The sequence below is a fragment of the Rhinopithecus roxellana genome, chromosome 6 (genome assembly GCF_007565055.1).
Source record: "Rhinopithecus roxellana isolate Shanxi Qingling chromosome 6, ASM756505v1, whole genome shotgun sequence".
Classification (NCBI taxonomy): Eukaryota; Metazoa; Chordata; class Mammalia; order Primates; family Cercopithecidae; genus Rhinopithecus; species Rhinopithecus roxellana.
This window is the reverse complement of record NC_044554.1, coordinates 102,043,112-102,060,363: the sequence shown is the minus strand read 5'-3', so window position 1 is coordinate 102,060,363 and position 17,252 is coordinate 102,043,112. Positions and strand designations below refer to the sequence as shown.

The window sequence follows — 17,252 nt, the reverse complement described above, 5'->3', positions numbered from 1 at the left end:
TTCACCCCGGGGCAGGCCCACAGCGAGCGCTGGAAACACAGCAGCGAGTGCTCAGTGCGTAGGAACCACCCACAGCTATGACACCCCACGGTGTCTGGATTCTCCAAAGAGCAGCAGCCCACAGTGGCAGCAGGGACAGGCCCGAGGCTGGCGCTGTGAGATGCGCCTCTTTACTGACACAGACTGTCCTGCTTGAAGGCTGCCCTGCTCTGCGCAACATGCTGCTTTCGTACATGCAGTGAGCTTCTGATAAGCTTTTTCCTTATCACAAAAAGGCAAGTCAGTTTTGCAGGATTTCACTTGACAGCCCCTCAGTTTCAGACAAATGTCCCTTTCCGAGCATCTGCTTTGCTGCCTGCTGTTTCTGCCAAGCCCAGGGCTACGGTGCCGACAGCGAACCCGGCGTCCTCTGTAAACAGAACATGGGAAGCAAAGCAGAGCTGGCCTCGCCACACCCACCTGCTGGCCCTTCCCAACGGGAGTTCCTCTACAACCCACAATTGAAAAGAAGCCATTTGATAGAGCCCCGGGGCTCAATAAGGCCTGAATTCAGGTTAAAATGAAGGTGAGACTTACTTAGATTAAATATTGATTTAGAACCTGAGTGCCAGGAGGCGGGGCAGGCCTACGTGTACAGCAAATGGTTGGTGGTTTTCACCCCTCACCAGGCCCGGCATATCCGAAAGAAAAAAGTTCAGGACCGATAGGACCACCTCTCCAATCGCTGCTTCAGCTGTTTTTGCTGGTGCCTATGAGAAACGGAGATGGTGCACCTGTACGGAAGGTGTGTCGAGCCCCCCTGCTTGGAGCCCCCTCATGGCTGCCTTGCTGCTTGAAGTCTCTTTGGGTGACACCGCACAGGACCTCACACAGGAAATACACTCCACGTCTGAACTGTTGCACACCCAGGCGCAGGGGAGGCCTGAGGCGGGTAGGCCCTGGGGTCGGGGAGGGAGAGCATGGAGGCTGACGCTCCCTCGGGGAAGCCATCTCCCTGGTCCAGCCGCTCGGTGAGGAGAGGAACCCATCCCAAGTCTGGGCTCACCCTGAGCCCGATACGTGACCCGGAACTGCCGTGAGCAAATCCCTCTTCTTCAGCACAAGCGAGGGAGCTAGAACAGGAGCTCCCTGGGCAGGGTAGGAGGCTGGCAGGGTGTCGGGGGAAGTGAATGTCTAGGGGTGAGCAGGAAGCTCCTATCTGGTGAAGGGGTCACATTTTCTATCCGCCCTGCAGGATCAAACCCGCTGCCACTCTAACTGGGGTCTAGAGACCACCAAGTTTTATGGCAACCTATGTTTATCTCTGAAAGTGAAATGGAGAGAGAATGGGCTTCCGGGGCAGGAGTCCACAACGGGGCAAGTTACTGATCTTCCGTGAGTCCCACTGGCTCCATCCGTAGGAGGTGGTCTAGGCCCAATTTCCCCTGGGACTACATGAGATGGAGCACGTGAATGCGACCATCCGACACTCAGCCTGCTGGCACCCAGGCAACACCCACACTCTGCTCTGCAAGGAACCCCTCACAGAGGGCGCCAGCCCTGCCTATCTCTCACTGCCGTCTCCCGGACTTGGGAATCAGAACCTGCTCCTCCATGAATCAGCCTTGGAGTGTCTAGACTGCTTGAGGCTGTTGTGAGCTCTGTGGGGCCCAGAGCAGGCCATGGGGTGGAACTTGGGCTCTCTCATGTTTTTCCATCTGCAAAATGAAGGCTTTTGTCCTTGGCTCTGCCTGTGGGGATGCTGTGAGACTCAAATAGGACAAGACAGCCTGAGGAGGCAGAAGTCTCACTGCAGAAGTAGGGGCTGACGATCACTGCCCGGAAGTAGGCGCCCACACTGACCTCGGATTCTGACGCGTCCGCCGACTTCTCCTTGAGGCTCACGCTCTCGGTCAGCACGGCGCCGTTGTACTTGTTGCAGATGTCCTCGTCTGAGTAGTGCAGGCCGCCGGGGCTCGGCCGGGGTGGGGACCTGGGATGAGGACCCATGATGCAATTATCCTCTGGGCAAAAGATGCCCTCCCCCGGAGGCCTCCTCACCTGGCATCTGGCCTTTACTTCATTGGACTAAGAGGAAGCCTACAGCCTTTAACATCACTCTGGCAACTAATGCAAAAAATTCTGAGCACTGGCTATCTGGTGAGTCAACAGCCTCTGTGTACCGGTGCCTGTCAGTTGTGGAGACTGTGCTAGGCCTGCAGGCATGAGGGAAGAGTTGGTCTGTGCCAGGAGGAGCAGTGAGACACTCACGTACAAAGAGCACCCTGAGGTCGGGACAGATAGGAGGCTGGGGAGCTTGGGTGCTTGCCAGATGCAGGCAGGAGAGTGTGGTGGAGAGAGGTGAGGATGGAGTCATGAGGAAAGGTCTGATCTGCCACGCTAAGGAGTGGGAATTGTCTCCTACAGATGAGAGGGAATTGGAGAAGTTTGCACCAGGCCTGGTCTCCCTGTCTGGTGGGACAGTATTCATTCTCTCTGGCTGGTGGAATTCTCAGATGGCTCCATCACTGCCCCCACCCCCATCATCCCATCCTGTGAGTGTGGGAAGGGCCTGTGACATGCTTCTAATCATTGGAACATGGCAGACTGAAGTCTGGGTTACGTTAAATGGAATGGGTGAAGGACAGCTACTCCTATCATGCCCATGATCACATGACGTTATAGGGACCCCATCTTGGCAGACTGGAGACAGAGATGCTCTTGCTGGCCTCGCAGAAGCAAACAGCATGTTGTGAACAGCCTCTGGAGAGGACCCCATGGCAGAGGACCATGAGTGGCCTTAAGAACATGAGGGCGGCCTCCAGAGGAGGGCCAAGAAGCGGCTGGGGCCCTTGATCATGCAGCCACAAGGAAATGCATGCTGCCAGCAGGCTGAATGAGCTTGGAAGAGGATTCTTGCCCAGTTGAGCCTCCAGAGCCCATCTACACCTGGATTATACCCATGCAAGGCCCTGAGCAGAGAAACTAGCTGAACTGTGCCCATACACCTGCCCAAGGGAGACCGTGTGGTGCTAAATAGGTGTTGGTTTAAGCTGCTAAACTTGCAGTCATTTGTCATGCAAGCAACAGAAAATGAGTACCCTCTTCAGCTCCCTACTTCCTGGAGACTAGCTGAACTGAGTAAAAGCCCAGCTTCTATTTTTCAGATGGAGAACTTAGAACTTGGGGAAAAACTCTGAGTATAACATTGCTGAGTTTTCAAGTCAGGCAGGATTGAGTGTTTCTTAGTCCTCCGAAGGGTGTGCAGGGACTTGATAGTGAGAGCAGCCTGTGTGCAGTTAGACAGGCAGCTGTGCACTCAAGGGGACCACATCCAGGACCTCCAGCATGCTGCGAGGAGTGAGCGCAGAGCTGAATGATGGCTGCATAGGGAGTGTCTTCTCATCCCTCAATGGGAGAAGTAACCTTGGGTGACCAAGCAAGGAGAGGCTATAGGCCAGGAAACTGGGCCTTGGGTGGAGACTCTGCTGGGAAGGCTAGAGGGGATGGAGACCTCTGGTTTTGTGCCATGGGTGTTGTCTCCCCCAGGGTGTGCCTCAGTTTCTCCTGGAAAGGCCCAGTGAAGGCCCAAGGGCCTTTCTCTATCTCAAAGGTAATTTACTTTGGGAAAGATGCCATTTCTTATCTAAACATCTGGGTAAATCTTTTTATCTAAGGAGCTAAAATGGTGTCTTCCCCACAAAGAAATTGGAAGCACAGACGTGCACTGGGGAGACATAACTCAACCGTGCCTGTATTTCTAAGATATTTGGGGGATGATGCTACGGGACCAATCTCAGGTGTCCCTGCCCAGACACTTCCCCTCTCAGCACAGAATCCTTTCCTTCAATCACATTTGGGGTCTGATATGGTTTGGCTGTGTCCCCACCCAAATCTCATCTCAAGTTGTGGCTCCCATCATTCCCATGTGTCGTGGGAGGGACCTGGTGGGAGGTACTGGAATCATGGGGGGCAGGTTTTTCCCACGCTGTTCTTGTGAGAGTGAATAAGTCTCACACGATCTGATGGTTTTATAAAGGGGAGTTCCCCTACATAAGCTCTCTCTTTGCCTGCTGCCATGTAAGACTTGACTTTGCTCCTCCTTGCCTTCTGCCATGATTGTGAGATCTCCCCAGCCATGTGGAACTGTGAGTCCATTAAATCTCTTTCCTTTATAAATTACCCAGTCTTGGGTATGTCTTTATTAGCAGTATGAGGACAGACAAATACAGGGTCCTATTGCTAGGACTGAAAAGGTGATGGCTTATTTAAAAACCTAAGGGAAGGGTCCATTTTCTTTTCCATCTTAATTTTATTTTGTCCTTGGGTCTTTGTGGGCTGAGCACCTCCAACCTCATCATCAAATGATGTTTCTCTTTCCTAGGAAGCAGATGGACTTCACAAACTGAACGACTGTCTATTCTTGGGCAATGTGCTTCAAGGCTGTGTGTCTCTTCTCAGAACTCAGAACAAGACAGATTTATAGCAAGGGAGAAGGGCACGTAATATTTTAAAATTCTCTGTGACAAGTTCCTCTTGGCCTCGAAACTACACGTGGTTGCTTTTTCATGTTTCTATTACATGGCAGGAAAAACTTGCCTCCCAGTAGACAAAAGAAATGAAAGGTGTGACCAGATGTCACTACCAGCATCCACCTCCAGCCCTAGGGAAGGCCTCATGGGGTGGCAGCCTGCGGTGCTTTGGACTGGCACCTGTGGGGCTGGCAGAGCGTCAGTGGCTGGGAAAAGGCCTGCCCGTGCCTTGGCACCATTCGAGTGATCTGAGATTTCCAAACTCAGTGGAGGGGGGGGGTGGCCCAGGGAATCTCCAGGCACTGCTGGCCCCTGCAGCTTTGTAAACAATAAAGGGAAGAGGAAACCCTGGGGTCTGTCTGGGTCTGGATGACGTGTCATTTCCACGCCCTCGCAACTGAGTGTAATCTAAGGTGTCTGGTTGAGGGAGAGGACCCGTCTCCACCCCGAGGCTGGGGCACCCCGGGAAGGCCCCAAGGTGTCTGTTCTCTAGGAAGCATCCTCAGGTGTTTGGATTTTTCCTTCCAGACACTCAAGACCCCTCCCCAATCCTGGCTCTTCTCCTTGGTCAAGGGTACTCAAATCAGAGGATGGCGCTCGCACATCAAAAAGGCAAACCCAGGTCATCCCCTCTCTTGTTTGGGAAACCCTGCTTCCCGCTGGATTTAGGAAAAGGTTTATAAGCTAAGGAGGCTTTGGTGGTGAAAATCCTTGCCTGCACTCACATCCGCGTATGGAATGGCGATGTGTATCGGCACGGGAAAACTTTGGAATACACAGAACAATGAAATCAGCAACAAGCACCAGGCTTGCTTGCAAGGACACCCAGTTGGGCCTGTGGCAGCCCAGATGACACCTCCGTGAACTAGGAACGCCCGGATCCAAGGTACCTGCGGCTGATACGGAAGGCCAGCCTGGCAGCCCCTGGGTGTTCCAGGCTCTTCCCACACACCTGAGGCCCTCTTTCTAAATCTCCAGAGATGCCCTGAAAATACTTCCAGCTGCTCTGCTGACCCCGTCCCACCTAGACTCAGGGCTGCCCCAGGTGGTTTGGGGTGGGTTAGGTTTTGCTTCGTGGAACCAGAGGGCGGGATGCGGGAGGTGCCCGTGGGCGTGGGCTGTCACCCCAACCCTGGCAGCTCAGATCTCTGGGTGGGCGCGGCACAACGCTGCCTCCCTACCTGGTCCCATTCTTCTTGGAGAAGGTGCTCTTGACATTGAGGTGGCGGCTGCTGAGCTCCAGGGCAGCAAATCCTCCATTGTCCCGGGTCACAGACTCCTCCATGGTGGAGATTCCCTTTCCTAAAGCCCAGCAGGAGAGTGAGAACAGACAAGTTACTGGTGTGGTCACTGCAGCCGCACTGAGCCAGAGCTGGCCAGTGAGGCAGCTCCTGAGTCCTGCTGCACGCAGAGCCCAGAGTCGGGGACACCTGCTTCAGCCCCTCTGAGGGCTGAGCTAGGGAGAAAAGCTAGGTATTGATCGCAATGTTGGAGCCAAGTGACAATATTAACATCTCAGTGTTTGTTCTGCCTGATCCCAAAATACCAGTATGCTTGCCACTGTTTTATGAAAATAGACTCAGAATGCATAAACATTTTTGACTTTTTTTTGTTGTTTTGGTAGAGATGGGGGTCTCACTACATTGCCCAGGCTGGTTTCGAACTCCTGGCCTCAAGCAATCCTTCCGACTCGGCCTCTCAAAGTGCTGGGATTGCAGGTGTGGGCCACTGTACCTGGCCAAGAATGCATAAGCTTTTTAAAAGTCAGGGAAATTAAATATGTAATAAATTCCAAAATAAAAATTCACAATCATTTAGCAAAACAGGAAGTAGAAATAAATGTATGGGAGCGTGACGGCTAAAGAAAGGGTACAGGGCTTCCTTTTGAGGTGATACAAACGTTCTAGAATTGACTGTGGTCACGACTGCACATATCTGTGCATTCACCACCGAGCCGTACACTTTAAAAAAGAGTAAATTTACAAATATATAGCAAAACATATTCTAAAATATATTAACAGATCAAATGAATAAAGTTTTGAAAAACTAAACAACATAAAAAAAAAATTCCACTAGATTTTCCCATCTCATTCTGCAGGAAAGTCCAAGGCCTCTGAGCCTTCCCCAAGCTTGGCCTGGTCTGTCCACCCTGCCAAACCCCACGTCATCTTCCAGCCCTCAGCCCCTCCCTAACGCGGGGTTCTCTCTCGGGGCTCTCCTTCTTGCTGGAAGCTCCTTCTTCCAATATTTCCTGGGCTTCTTACCCCTTCCTGCAGATCACAGTTCAAATGCCCTGAGACCAGAGAGGACCTCCCTGACCACATAAAGTGACCTCCGTTTCTCACGCCTATGTACATATTTGCTCTTTGAGGTACAGCCTTAAGTCCATCATGCTCCCCGGTGCCCCGCCAGCCCCCAGGACAGCACCTACCCACATACCAGGGGCTTGGCAGGTATTTGCTAAGTGTGTTGGCATTTCTAAACCCCAAGAGTCTCCTCTCTGCTGGGACCTGGCCCCCCTTTGATCTGCCTTAAACCTTAATGCTCTGTGTGTAACGGAAGAACACAGAGCAGAAAATGAAAGATGGGCTTGCCTGGGAGAGGGGATTTGGGATGACGAGAGGTGAGCAGGTAGAAACCGAGATCAGAAAGGAATTCAGATGAGGATGGGAGGATAAGGAACGCACGCAGGAAGGGGTGTCGAGTGAGGCTGTCACCGTAGAGGTTTAAGTTTTGCAATGTCTCCTGAGCAGGACGGGAGACATTCTGGCAGATAAGTATTATTTTTTCCAGGCTTCAATTATGATGTTAAGTTAATACTCCAGGGTGCGGCTGAGCATGGGAAGCTGCAGGTCAGATCTGCGTTTTCAAGTCTGTTTTCCAGATGGAGGAGGAGAGTGAAAAGCAGGGAGATTTTCTATGCACCAGACACAGGATTCTGTAATAGCATTAACTCGGGAAAATGACACTCCATTCATACATTGTAAATCCCACAGGAATAAAATCTGATTTACGAACACTTGTTAGAAGTGAATTTATACAGAAAAAAATAAATCCTTTCTCTGAGGGATGAATTGCTTAACATTATAGAAGCAAACAGGGAGGCATTTTAGGTGCCTGGTTTTTTTAAACCCCTTTGGCACAAGGACGGTAGGACTTGTGGCCGGGGTCAGGAACCTACTCTGCCCAGCTCCTTGGCCAACAGGGCTAATGTAGCCGGCTCCTTTTTTTTAAGAATAGCTCATCAGGGATCTGCCTTTCCAAAAAGAGAAGACCCAGTCGATGGGAAAACCTCCAATAGATGTGCTGGGCTCAGGAGGAGGTCTGGCCCAGTGGTTGTGGCAATATCATAGAAGTGATCATGTGGTTGGGCTCAGCTACAGCTCTGGTAGATGCTCCGTGGGATCAAAACAGGCCATAGGCCAGGTGCCGTGCGTGGCTCACTCCTGTAATCCCAGCACTTTGGGAGGCTGAGGTGGGAGGATCACTTGAGCCCTGGAGTTCGAGACCAGCCTGGCCAACATGGTGAAACCCTGTCTTAGGACGGGCGCGGTGGCTCAAGCCTGTAATCCCAGCACTTTGGGAGGCCGAGACAGGCGGATCACGAGGTCAGGAGATCGAGACCATCCTGGCTAACACGGTGAAACCCCGTCTCTACTAAAAAAATACAAAAACAAAAACTAGCCGGGCGAGGTGGCGGGCGCCTGTAGTACCAGCTACTCGGGAGGCTGAGGCAGGAGAATGGCGTAAACCCGGGAGGCGGAGCTTACAGTGAGCTGAGATCCGGCCACTGCACTCCAGCCCGGGTGACAGAGCGAGACTCGGTCTCAAAAAAAAAAAAAAAAAAAAAGAGAAACCCTGTCTCTATTTAAGAAACAAAAAACGGGCTGCGGTCTAGCACTCACTTACATTCTGGTTATCTAGAGAAGTGGCCTCATTGATAATGATGAGGTTTTTAAAATTGAGGATAATCAAATGCATAAGCTATGCTAATCTTAAGTGTCCAGAATGATGCTTTATGATTGTGAATGTAACCGCCGTCCACGTGGAGAGACAGAGCAGGTTTAGCACCTGTGAGGCGTTCTCATGCATCTTCCCTGTTTATACCTCTCCACCAATAGGCAAACACGATTCTGCCTTCTGGAAACTTCCATTCACTGTGGCTGTTCCTGGCCTTCATGTAAATGGAGTCACAAGGTCTGTGCTCTCTGTGGCTGGCTTTACCCTACGTTCATTTGTTCCTTTCTCTAACGATAGTGATTCATTCAGCAATAAATGCTTATTAACTGAATGCCTGCTCTATGCCTGGCGTGGAGCTTCTGCTGGAAACACAGTAGTGACCCGGGCCTCAGAGGGCTCAGAGGTGGGCCACAGACACAGGCAAGGTTCAAGCTGCAGTGGGTGAGAAGAGCTATGCCATGGAGATGCTTCCGTGACAGTCTGTGAGCCACAGCAAAACATCAACATCTGAGGTGTGCCCCAGTCACTGTGTTTATAATATTGCATAGTACAATATGCCACCTGTTTAACACTTTATACTTTTTTTTTAATAAGAGACAGGATCTCAGCAGGGTACGGCGGCTCACGCCTGTAATCCCAGTACTTCAGGAGGCCGAGGTGGTTGGATCACCTGAGGTCAGGAGTTCGAGGCCAGCCTGACCACCATAGCGAAACCCCATTTCTACTAAAAATACAGAATTAGCCAGGCGTGGAGGTGCATGCCTGTAATCCCAGCTATTGGGGAGGCTGAGGCAGGAGAATTGCTTGAACCTGGAAGGAGGAGGTTGCGGTGAGCCGAGATTGGGCCACTGCATTCCAGCCTGGGCAACAAGAGCGAAACTCTGTCTCAAATTAAAAAAAAAAAAAAAGAGACAGGATCTTGCTTTGTTGCCCAGGCTGAGTACAGTGGTGTGATCACAGCTTACTGTTACCTGGATCTCCCAGGCCCAGGTGATCCTCACCCTCAGCCTCCCAAAGTGCTAGGATTATAGGCATAAGCCACTGTGCCCAGACACACCTGACTTTCTAATAGTATTAAAACATGTGATTAGGCTGGGCGTGGTGGCTCACATCTGTAGTCCCAACACTTTGGGAGGCTGAGGAGGGCAGATCACCTGAGGTCAGGAGATCGAGACAAGCCTGGCCAACATGGCGAAACCCTGTCTCTACTACAAATACAAAAATTAGCTGGACGTGGTGGCGGATGCCTATAATCCCAGCTCCTCAGGAGGCTGAGGCAGGAGAATCTCTTGAATCCTGGAGACGAAGGTTGCTGTGAGCCGAGATTGTGCCACTGCACTCCAACTTGGGTGACAGAGTGAGACTGTTTCAAAAAAAAAAAAAAAAAAGCAATTGCATTTGAACAAAGGTACAGAGTGGGTATCTCTGAGGCTGGATGACTCATACGCCCTTATCCAAGACACAACTAATCTGAGGGCAGCCAGGGTCAGCATCTGGGTCCCAAGGCGTAGAGCGCTCGCTGGGCTGTGCCTGGCTGCCCCCAGAAAGAAAACATATTGCATCTCCCTCAGCACCTACAGGCAAATGAAATGGAAAAGCGGACACTGGCCCAGCAGATCCACGAGAGAACGAACGTTGTGTTTTGGCTGAGTAGCACCGTGGGACATGCAAGGAAGGGGCCGGACCTGCACCTGTGCTGCAGTTCTTGTACTTCTTATTCTGCCCGTGCAGGACGAGGGCGAACACCACCAGCAGGATGACGATCAGGCTGGACAGAGCCATCACCAGGAGGAACCACCACTCCTCGTAGAACGGGGCTTCCACTTGAGCTGCGGAAAAGATACGGACACACAGTGATGTGGGGCAGACACTCCAGCTGCAGTCACCTCCCATGAGCCAGGTGGGCGGCGGGGAAGGCTGGGGTGGATAACTCCTGGTTACAGGTGAGACGAAACCATTGTCCAGCTGGGCCGGTGGACTTTTCCCATGGGACAAGCTCAGGAGGCTCCCATGGTCCTCAGCAGGCTTTGGGAATTCAGCAGCTCCCATTTGCCACCTTTTCTGTGGAATCAGGCTCAGGGCTCCTCTGTCCTCCAAGCTGCCTCCTGCCCTGGAGACTTCAGTATCTTTGCCCTTGCCCTGACCTTGCTCATTAAAACTGCTCTTCCTGCTTGCTTTCTCCTAATTTCATCTGTTTTAAAACACTGCCTGATCCGGTGCTATGTAGCGAGATCCCATCTCTAAAACAAACAAACAAACACAAAACAAACACAAAACAAAAAAAACAGCCAGGCACAGAGGTGTGTGCCTGAAGTCCCAGCACTGTGGAAGGCTGAGGTGGGAGGATTGCTTAAGCCCAGGAGTTCAAGACCAGCCTGGGCAACATAGCAAGGCCCCTTTCTCTACAAAACATTTAAAATATTAGCTAGGTGTAGTGGCACACCTGTGGTCCCAGCTACTCAGGAGGCTGAGATGGGAGGATCGCTTGAGCCCAGGAGGTCGAGGCTGTAGTGAGCCACGATCACACCACTGCACTCCAGCCTGGGTGACAGAACAAGACCCTGTCTCCACAAAACAAGCAAGCCAGCAAACAAAAGTGTTGTCTGGGTTAAAGTGAGGATGGAACAAAGTGCCCGGACATCCTTCTCTCTCCTGGTGCTGGGACATCCCAGAAGACGGCTCCAGGTCCCCTGCCTTCTCCATCACCACCTCCTGCCTGCACACGGCACTCACATTCCACCTGTTATGCCTCCTCCTGTCTTGCTCAGATTCATCCTTTACATCACCTAAGAGAGATCTTCCTCAGAGAGAAATCAGTTGCTCCCCCGTTAAAATGCTCAGTGGTTAGGCCGGGCGTGGTGGCTCAAGCCTGTAATCCCAGCACTTTGGGAGGCCGAGACGGGCGGATCACGAGGTCAGGAGATGGAGATCATCCTGGCTAACACGGTGAAACCCTGTCTCTACTAAAAAACACAAAAAACTAGCCGGGCAAGGTGGTGGGTGCCTGTAGTCCCAGCTACTCGGGAGGCTGAGGCAGGAGAATGGCGTAAACCCGGGAGGCGGAGCTTGCAGTGAGCTGAGATCTGGCCACTGCACTCCAGCCTGGGCAACACAGCGAGACTCCATCTCAAAAAAAAAAAAAAAAATCCTCAGTGGTTCCCATCAGCCACGGGGTGAACCCTGAGCCCACAAAGCACCCCAGGACCTGCCCCTGCCGACTGCATGTGTGAAGAAGCCCCCGCTGGAAACACGCACTGTGTGTATTTGTTTCTCTACCTGTTGGCCCCTCTGCAGACCACGAACCCCTAAAGCCTGGGGCTGTGTTTTACTTATTTTCTGCCTCTAGCAAAACCGAGCTGAATGACTGGACCTGTCTTTAGATACGTTTTTGAGAAATGAACGGAAAAAAATGCATTTAAAGGCAGCTTTGAAGGATGCTCTTCTTCCTTCTGTCTCATTCTGCTCGCTAAGAAGAGAAAAGCGGGAAATTGTATCTTGATGGGTGCTGGGTGGTCCCGGCGTCCCATTCAGGGCTTTCTATGGACCTGGAAGGGGAGTGGGCTCTGTGGCACTGGAAGCCCCCCAGAACACAAAGCCTCTCATAGGCAAAGCCCAAGTGTTGGCCCCCAGCAGCCAGTACCCTTCCAAACACAGCCAGCCGAAGCTTCTATCCTATATCTCACGAATAGGGAATGTGTGCACACCAGGAGGAAAAGCAGGGAATCGGCTTTGGTTAATACAAGTTCACAGGGCTCCTTAGGAGGTGATGGTGCTTTAAATCCAAAAGACAAAAGTGGGTTTGTGGGCTGCGCATTCAGTACTCCAACAGCAGGTCTGACAGATGCCACACTGACACCACCGGCCAAGTGGCCCGGAGTGGGCCTGGCCCTAGCACCTGGCAGGAAAGAAAGGCCGGGCTGCTCTGGAGGATTCTCACATGGGGCAGGACGTCCCAGCTGCTGGGCCTGGCCTGGTCCTGATGCCAGCAGGTGATGGTTGCTGGCTTCCCTGAAGGATGCGATGAGCTCAGTGCGGTCCAGCTCACAGCAAGGCCAGCTCTGCATGCGATGGAGTTTCAGAGATGCCTGAGCCACAGGCCCCGGGAAGTGGGGTCAGGGTGCGTGCTCCGCATAAGGAACTGGCATGTGGAATTGCTCTGTATCCATTTCCATGGGTAAAGCTCATGCAGCAAATCTTGGATCCCTGAATTGGGATGAGGGGTGCTGGGGGTTCCTCATTCTCTCTACTTTGGGGTACATTTAAAATATTCATAATGAAAATTAGGGAAATGAGAAATCTGTGCTTTTTCTAAATCTTACTCATTAAAAAATTAAGTGATCAGCCAGGCACTGTGACTCACTCCTGTAATCCCAGTGCTTTGGGAGGCCAAGGAAGGCGGATCACTTGAGATCAGCAGCTCGAGACCAGCCTGTCCAACAGGGTGAAACCCTGTCTCTACTAAAAACACAAAAATTAGCCGGGCATGGTGGCACATGCTTGTAATCCCAGCTGCTTGGGAGCTGAGGCAGGAGACTCACTTGAACCCGGGAGGCGGAGGTTACAGTGAGCCAAGATCACGCCATTGCACTCCATCCTGGGAGAAAGAGTGAGACTCCATCTCAAAAAAAAAAAAAAAAAAAAAAAAAAAAAAAAAAAAAAAAAAAAAATTCAGGGGGTTCTCTGGGTCCCTTTCTCACAGCCCCTCTCACAGAATGACCCCGGAATTCAAGCATGTTCCCAGGCCAGCGTACCAGGCTTAGGGCCCACGCTCACCCACAGGCGAGCACAGGGTCCTTCCTCCAAACTCATAGCACACAAAGGACGAAGGCTACGTTCAGCTTCAACAAGTGCGGTCAGTAGCTCAAGCAGCTCTAACGCAGAGGAGAGGAACAGCTTCTTCCTGATCCCAGGAAGAGGACCAACGGAGCTGGCCCTGCCGGGGCTTCTGGCTGAGGCTCTGCTGCCCCAACCCTGAGGCCTCCCTGCCCTTCGTGCTGCTGAGAGCCCCTCTCCTCAAACACAGCCCAGCCCTCTCTGAACTCCCAGTGCCCTGGCTCGCAGCCGGTCTGCACAACGGAATCACCGTGGGGTGAAGAAAGTCATGCCTGGAGCCACGGAAGTCACTGTCTGGGGTGAGGGGACAGCGAGGGGTGTGTGTTTAACCTTCTCAAGCAACCCTTAGGTACAGCCAGTGTTCAGTCCCTAGGCACATGGGGGGTTAGGGGGCCATGACCAGGGACCAGCTTTGCTGCCCCTCCCTCTCCAGCTCCCCCACCCACAGCTCTTCAATGACCAGGACTTTTTCTCCACCACCTTCTGCCTCCTGCAGGTGTCCCTTCCCCTGTGGCAGGCTTCAGGCACCTTCCTGATTCCCAGGTGAGGTCACGGCCCCTGCCCTGTGGGTCATAACCCCTGCCATGACTGCTGACTGCAGACATGTCTGTCATCTAACATGGGTGCTCTGGGGGAGGAAGCCCTGCCCTGGCCTTCTCTGCCACTCCCTGGAAAGCAGACCTGGTCCTGATCTGCAAGACCTAGGGTGGCCTCTGGAGCCTGCAGCACCTCACAGTGACGAGCACGCGAAGAAACGCCCAGCCCGGGAGCGGCAGTACCTCCACCTGCACGCCATCCTCAGGGACGGCGATACTGCTCACCTTGTGCCCAGAGCAGCTACTGTCCCCAGCCCCTCTGCTGGCTCTCTGGGAGGCTCCGGGAAGACATGACCTCTTGTCAGCCCTTGTGGGCTCCCCCATGGCTGCCGGGGTGGTTCTTGTCCCTCCAAAATCACATGTGCTCCCCGGCAAGGACGCTTCAGCTAATAGAGGGGCTCGGGGCTCTGCGTTCCTTGGGAATGCCTTTGTCGCAGAGGGGACACCGCGTGACTCACGCTCATGCCTCTGACATTTGCATGTGTCTCTGATTTTAAAAACTATGAGGAAACACATTAGGAATTGCTGGAGCACAGCGTGGTCACAGAGCCCATAAGGGGCCTTGCTGGTGGTGCTGGGAGAGGCTCCGGGTCCTGGGGTCCTGCCAGAGGGCAGCAGGGAGCTGCGCAGAAGGATGGGTGGCACTGGGGAGGTGTTGGAGACTGACACCGCTCTCCCCGCCCGCATATTCTCTGAGCAGAACCTCAGCTGAGCTGGAGACACCTAAAGCAGCAAGTTAGTGTCCCCTTCATCCCCCTCGACTCCATTTCTCCCTCTAGTCCTTCAGAAGAAGACAGACTTCCCTGGGAGGGCCTACCTGACACGGCCGTGGAGGGGCTGCTGGGCTCCCCATAGCCCACCTCATTCACAGCCACCACCCGGAACTCGTAAGTCACGCCTTGCCGGAGCTTATCCAGGCTGAGGGTGTAGGATGTGGCACTCTGCGGGATGTCCTTCACAAACATGTCCCATAAGCCTTCATCTGCAAGAGGGATGGGGAGGCGAGGGCAGAGTTAGAAGTGCGAACTCCCAGGTGCGAGCCCCATGCACCTGCCCGGTGGGTCGGCTTGCGGTGACCTGGATGAGGCATCAGAGGCATTGGATGCGGAGTGAGTACTGAATGGGGATGGAGTCTCAGTTTTGCAAGTCGAAGAGCGCTCTGGAGACAAATGGTGTGATGGTTGCAGAACACTGTCGGTGTGCTCAAGGCTACTGAACTGGACACTTGAAATGGTCACAGTGGGAAATGCTAGGTTATGCGTATCTCACCACAGTAAAATACATGTATGTATGGAAACCTCACACATAGGAAAACATGAATAAACTTGAAATTAAAGCCATTAATAAACTTAAAATTAAAATCAGACATAGAGAGGAAGTTAGAGGCACATGAGTTGGGTTCTGAGGCATCTCTCCAGCCACAGAGCAAAAGAAATGTGATCAGTGAGATCTGTCATAAAAAACCATGGCGAGCCGGGCATGGTGGCTCATGCCTGTAATCCCAGTACTTTGAGAGGCTGAGGTTACAGGACTGCTTGAGCCCAGAGCTCGAGACCAGCTTGGGCAACACAGGGAGACATCATATATACGCACAATTGTAAAAATTAGCCAGGCATGGTGGCAGGCACCTGTGGTCCCAGCTACTCAAGAGGCTGAAGCAGGAGATTGGCTTGAGCCTGGGAGGTTGAGGTTGCAGTGAGCTGAGATTGTGCCATTGCACTCCAACCTGGGCAACAGAGTGAGACCCTATCTCAAAAAAACAAACAAAAAAAGAACCTTGCAATTTTTATGACTTCACATTACAACATAAAAAGAAAAAAGGAAAAAAAAAAAAGAAATAAAAAATGTATGACACTATAACATCAGGGTAGAAAGGGCTGATAGAGCCTGGAGCTAGACAGCCTCTTTGCCAAGCCTGGCCCCAGCAATTCAATTAGCTGTGTGACTTCAAACAAAGAACGGAACCTCTCTGACCCTTGCCTGTAGAATGGTGATAACAAAGGCGTCTTCATCATAGATTTGCTTCAAGGATTAAATAAGTTAATATTTATAAAGTGCTCAGGACAGTGCCTCACACATAGTAAGTGCTGCACGTGTGTTTGTGAAATAAAATATAAATTCAATTCTAAGGAGGTTGTTTGGTAAAAAAGTAGGCTCGGAGGTCAAAATGTTCATTTGAAGTAGCAATCCTTCATGAACTGCATTTGCTTTTCTAGGCTCAGGCATTAGATCTTTTACAAAGCAGGAAATCTGGTGAGGGAAAACCCATTTGGATATGTGTGTATCCGTGCTGACCGCCTTATGGGCACCGAGACCGCTCCGGAAACCAACCTTATCACCCACCTGCAATCACCAGGTACGCTCAGATGGATTAGCCCAACAGTAAACAGGGAGAAAATTGCTATTGTATCGGTCTGTATTTGCAGAGGGTTTAGAATTTGCACCGACTAAGTCCTTACAGTCACAGGTTAACGAGGAGTAGACGTGAATGAGATTTTAAAGGTACAAATCTTGGCACTGGCAGAAAAGTAGTATAATACAGATCTTCCCTCCCTCCCTCTCTGCTTGCTTTCTCTCTCACTCTTTCTTTCTTCTTCCTCCCTTCCTTCTTTCCTCTCTGTTTTTTTGTTGTTGTTGTTGTTGTTGTTTGTTTTTGAGACAAGGCCTTCCTTTGTCCACACAGGCTGGAGTGCAGTAGTGCAATCACAGCTCACTGCAGCCTTGAACTACTGGACTCAAGCGATCCTCCTGCCTCAGTCTCCTGAATAGCTGGGACTACAAGTGCATGCCATCCCGCCTGGCTAAGTTGTTAATTATTTTTTTTTTTTTTGTAGTGACAGGGCCTCTGTATGTTGCCCAGGCTGGGCTCGAACTCCCAGGCTCTAGCCATCTGCCCTCCTTGGCCTCCCAAAGTGCTGGAATTATAGGCGTGAGCCACTATACCTGGCCATTATTTCTAAATATTCTTATTTACAGCCATTTCTCACCAAGACACTCATCACCACTAATAGTGTCAGAATGGCAAGCCAGAGCCTAAGCCTACCTTCTTTCTCCTAGGATGCTGAGGTTCACATACAGATTGCTGGCTGTATGTAGTTTATGCTGGTTGTATGTGGTTTATATTGTCGTATGTGAGTTTGACTTAAGAACGGTCAGGGAAGGCTTCTGCATTTACTCTGCGCAGGCCTCCTCTTGGCCTGGGGAACTGCTGCCCCCTCCTTCCCTGCCTCACTCCTTTATTCATCCACAAATGCTGTCTACTCTTTGGTCAGGCCCTGTGCCATCCATCAGGGAATCAGATGAGACTGCTGTTGACTGCTGTTCTAATGAGCTACCCACAGCCAGTGGACAG

At 51.8% G+C, this 17,252-nt stretch overlaps 1 protein-coding gene across 2 annotated transcripts in view; it reads right to left on the bottom strand.

The window, feature by feature from the left end:
- SDK1 (sidekick cell adhesion molecule 1) overlaps positions 1-17,252 on the bottom strand; it is a 982,307-nt gene that overhangs the window by 26,326 nt on the left and 938,729 nt on the right. For both annotated transcript variants that reach the window (XM_030933228.1, XM_030933229.1), the window contains 4 exons: positions 14,718-14,882; positions 10,163-10,300; positions 5,693-5,813; positions 1,843-1,972 (listed from right to left, as the gene is read on the bottom strand). In XM_030933228.1, the coding sequence (XP_030789088.1) occupies positions 1,843-1,972; positions 5,693-5,813; positions 10,163-10,300; positions 14,718-14,882 (554 nt within the window). The remainder of the gene's footprint in view (positions 1-1,842; positions 1,973-5,692; positions 5,814-10,162; positions 10,301-14,717; positions 14,883-17,252) is intronic.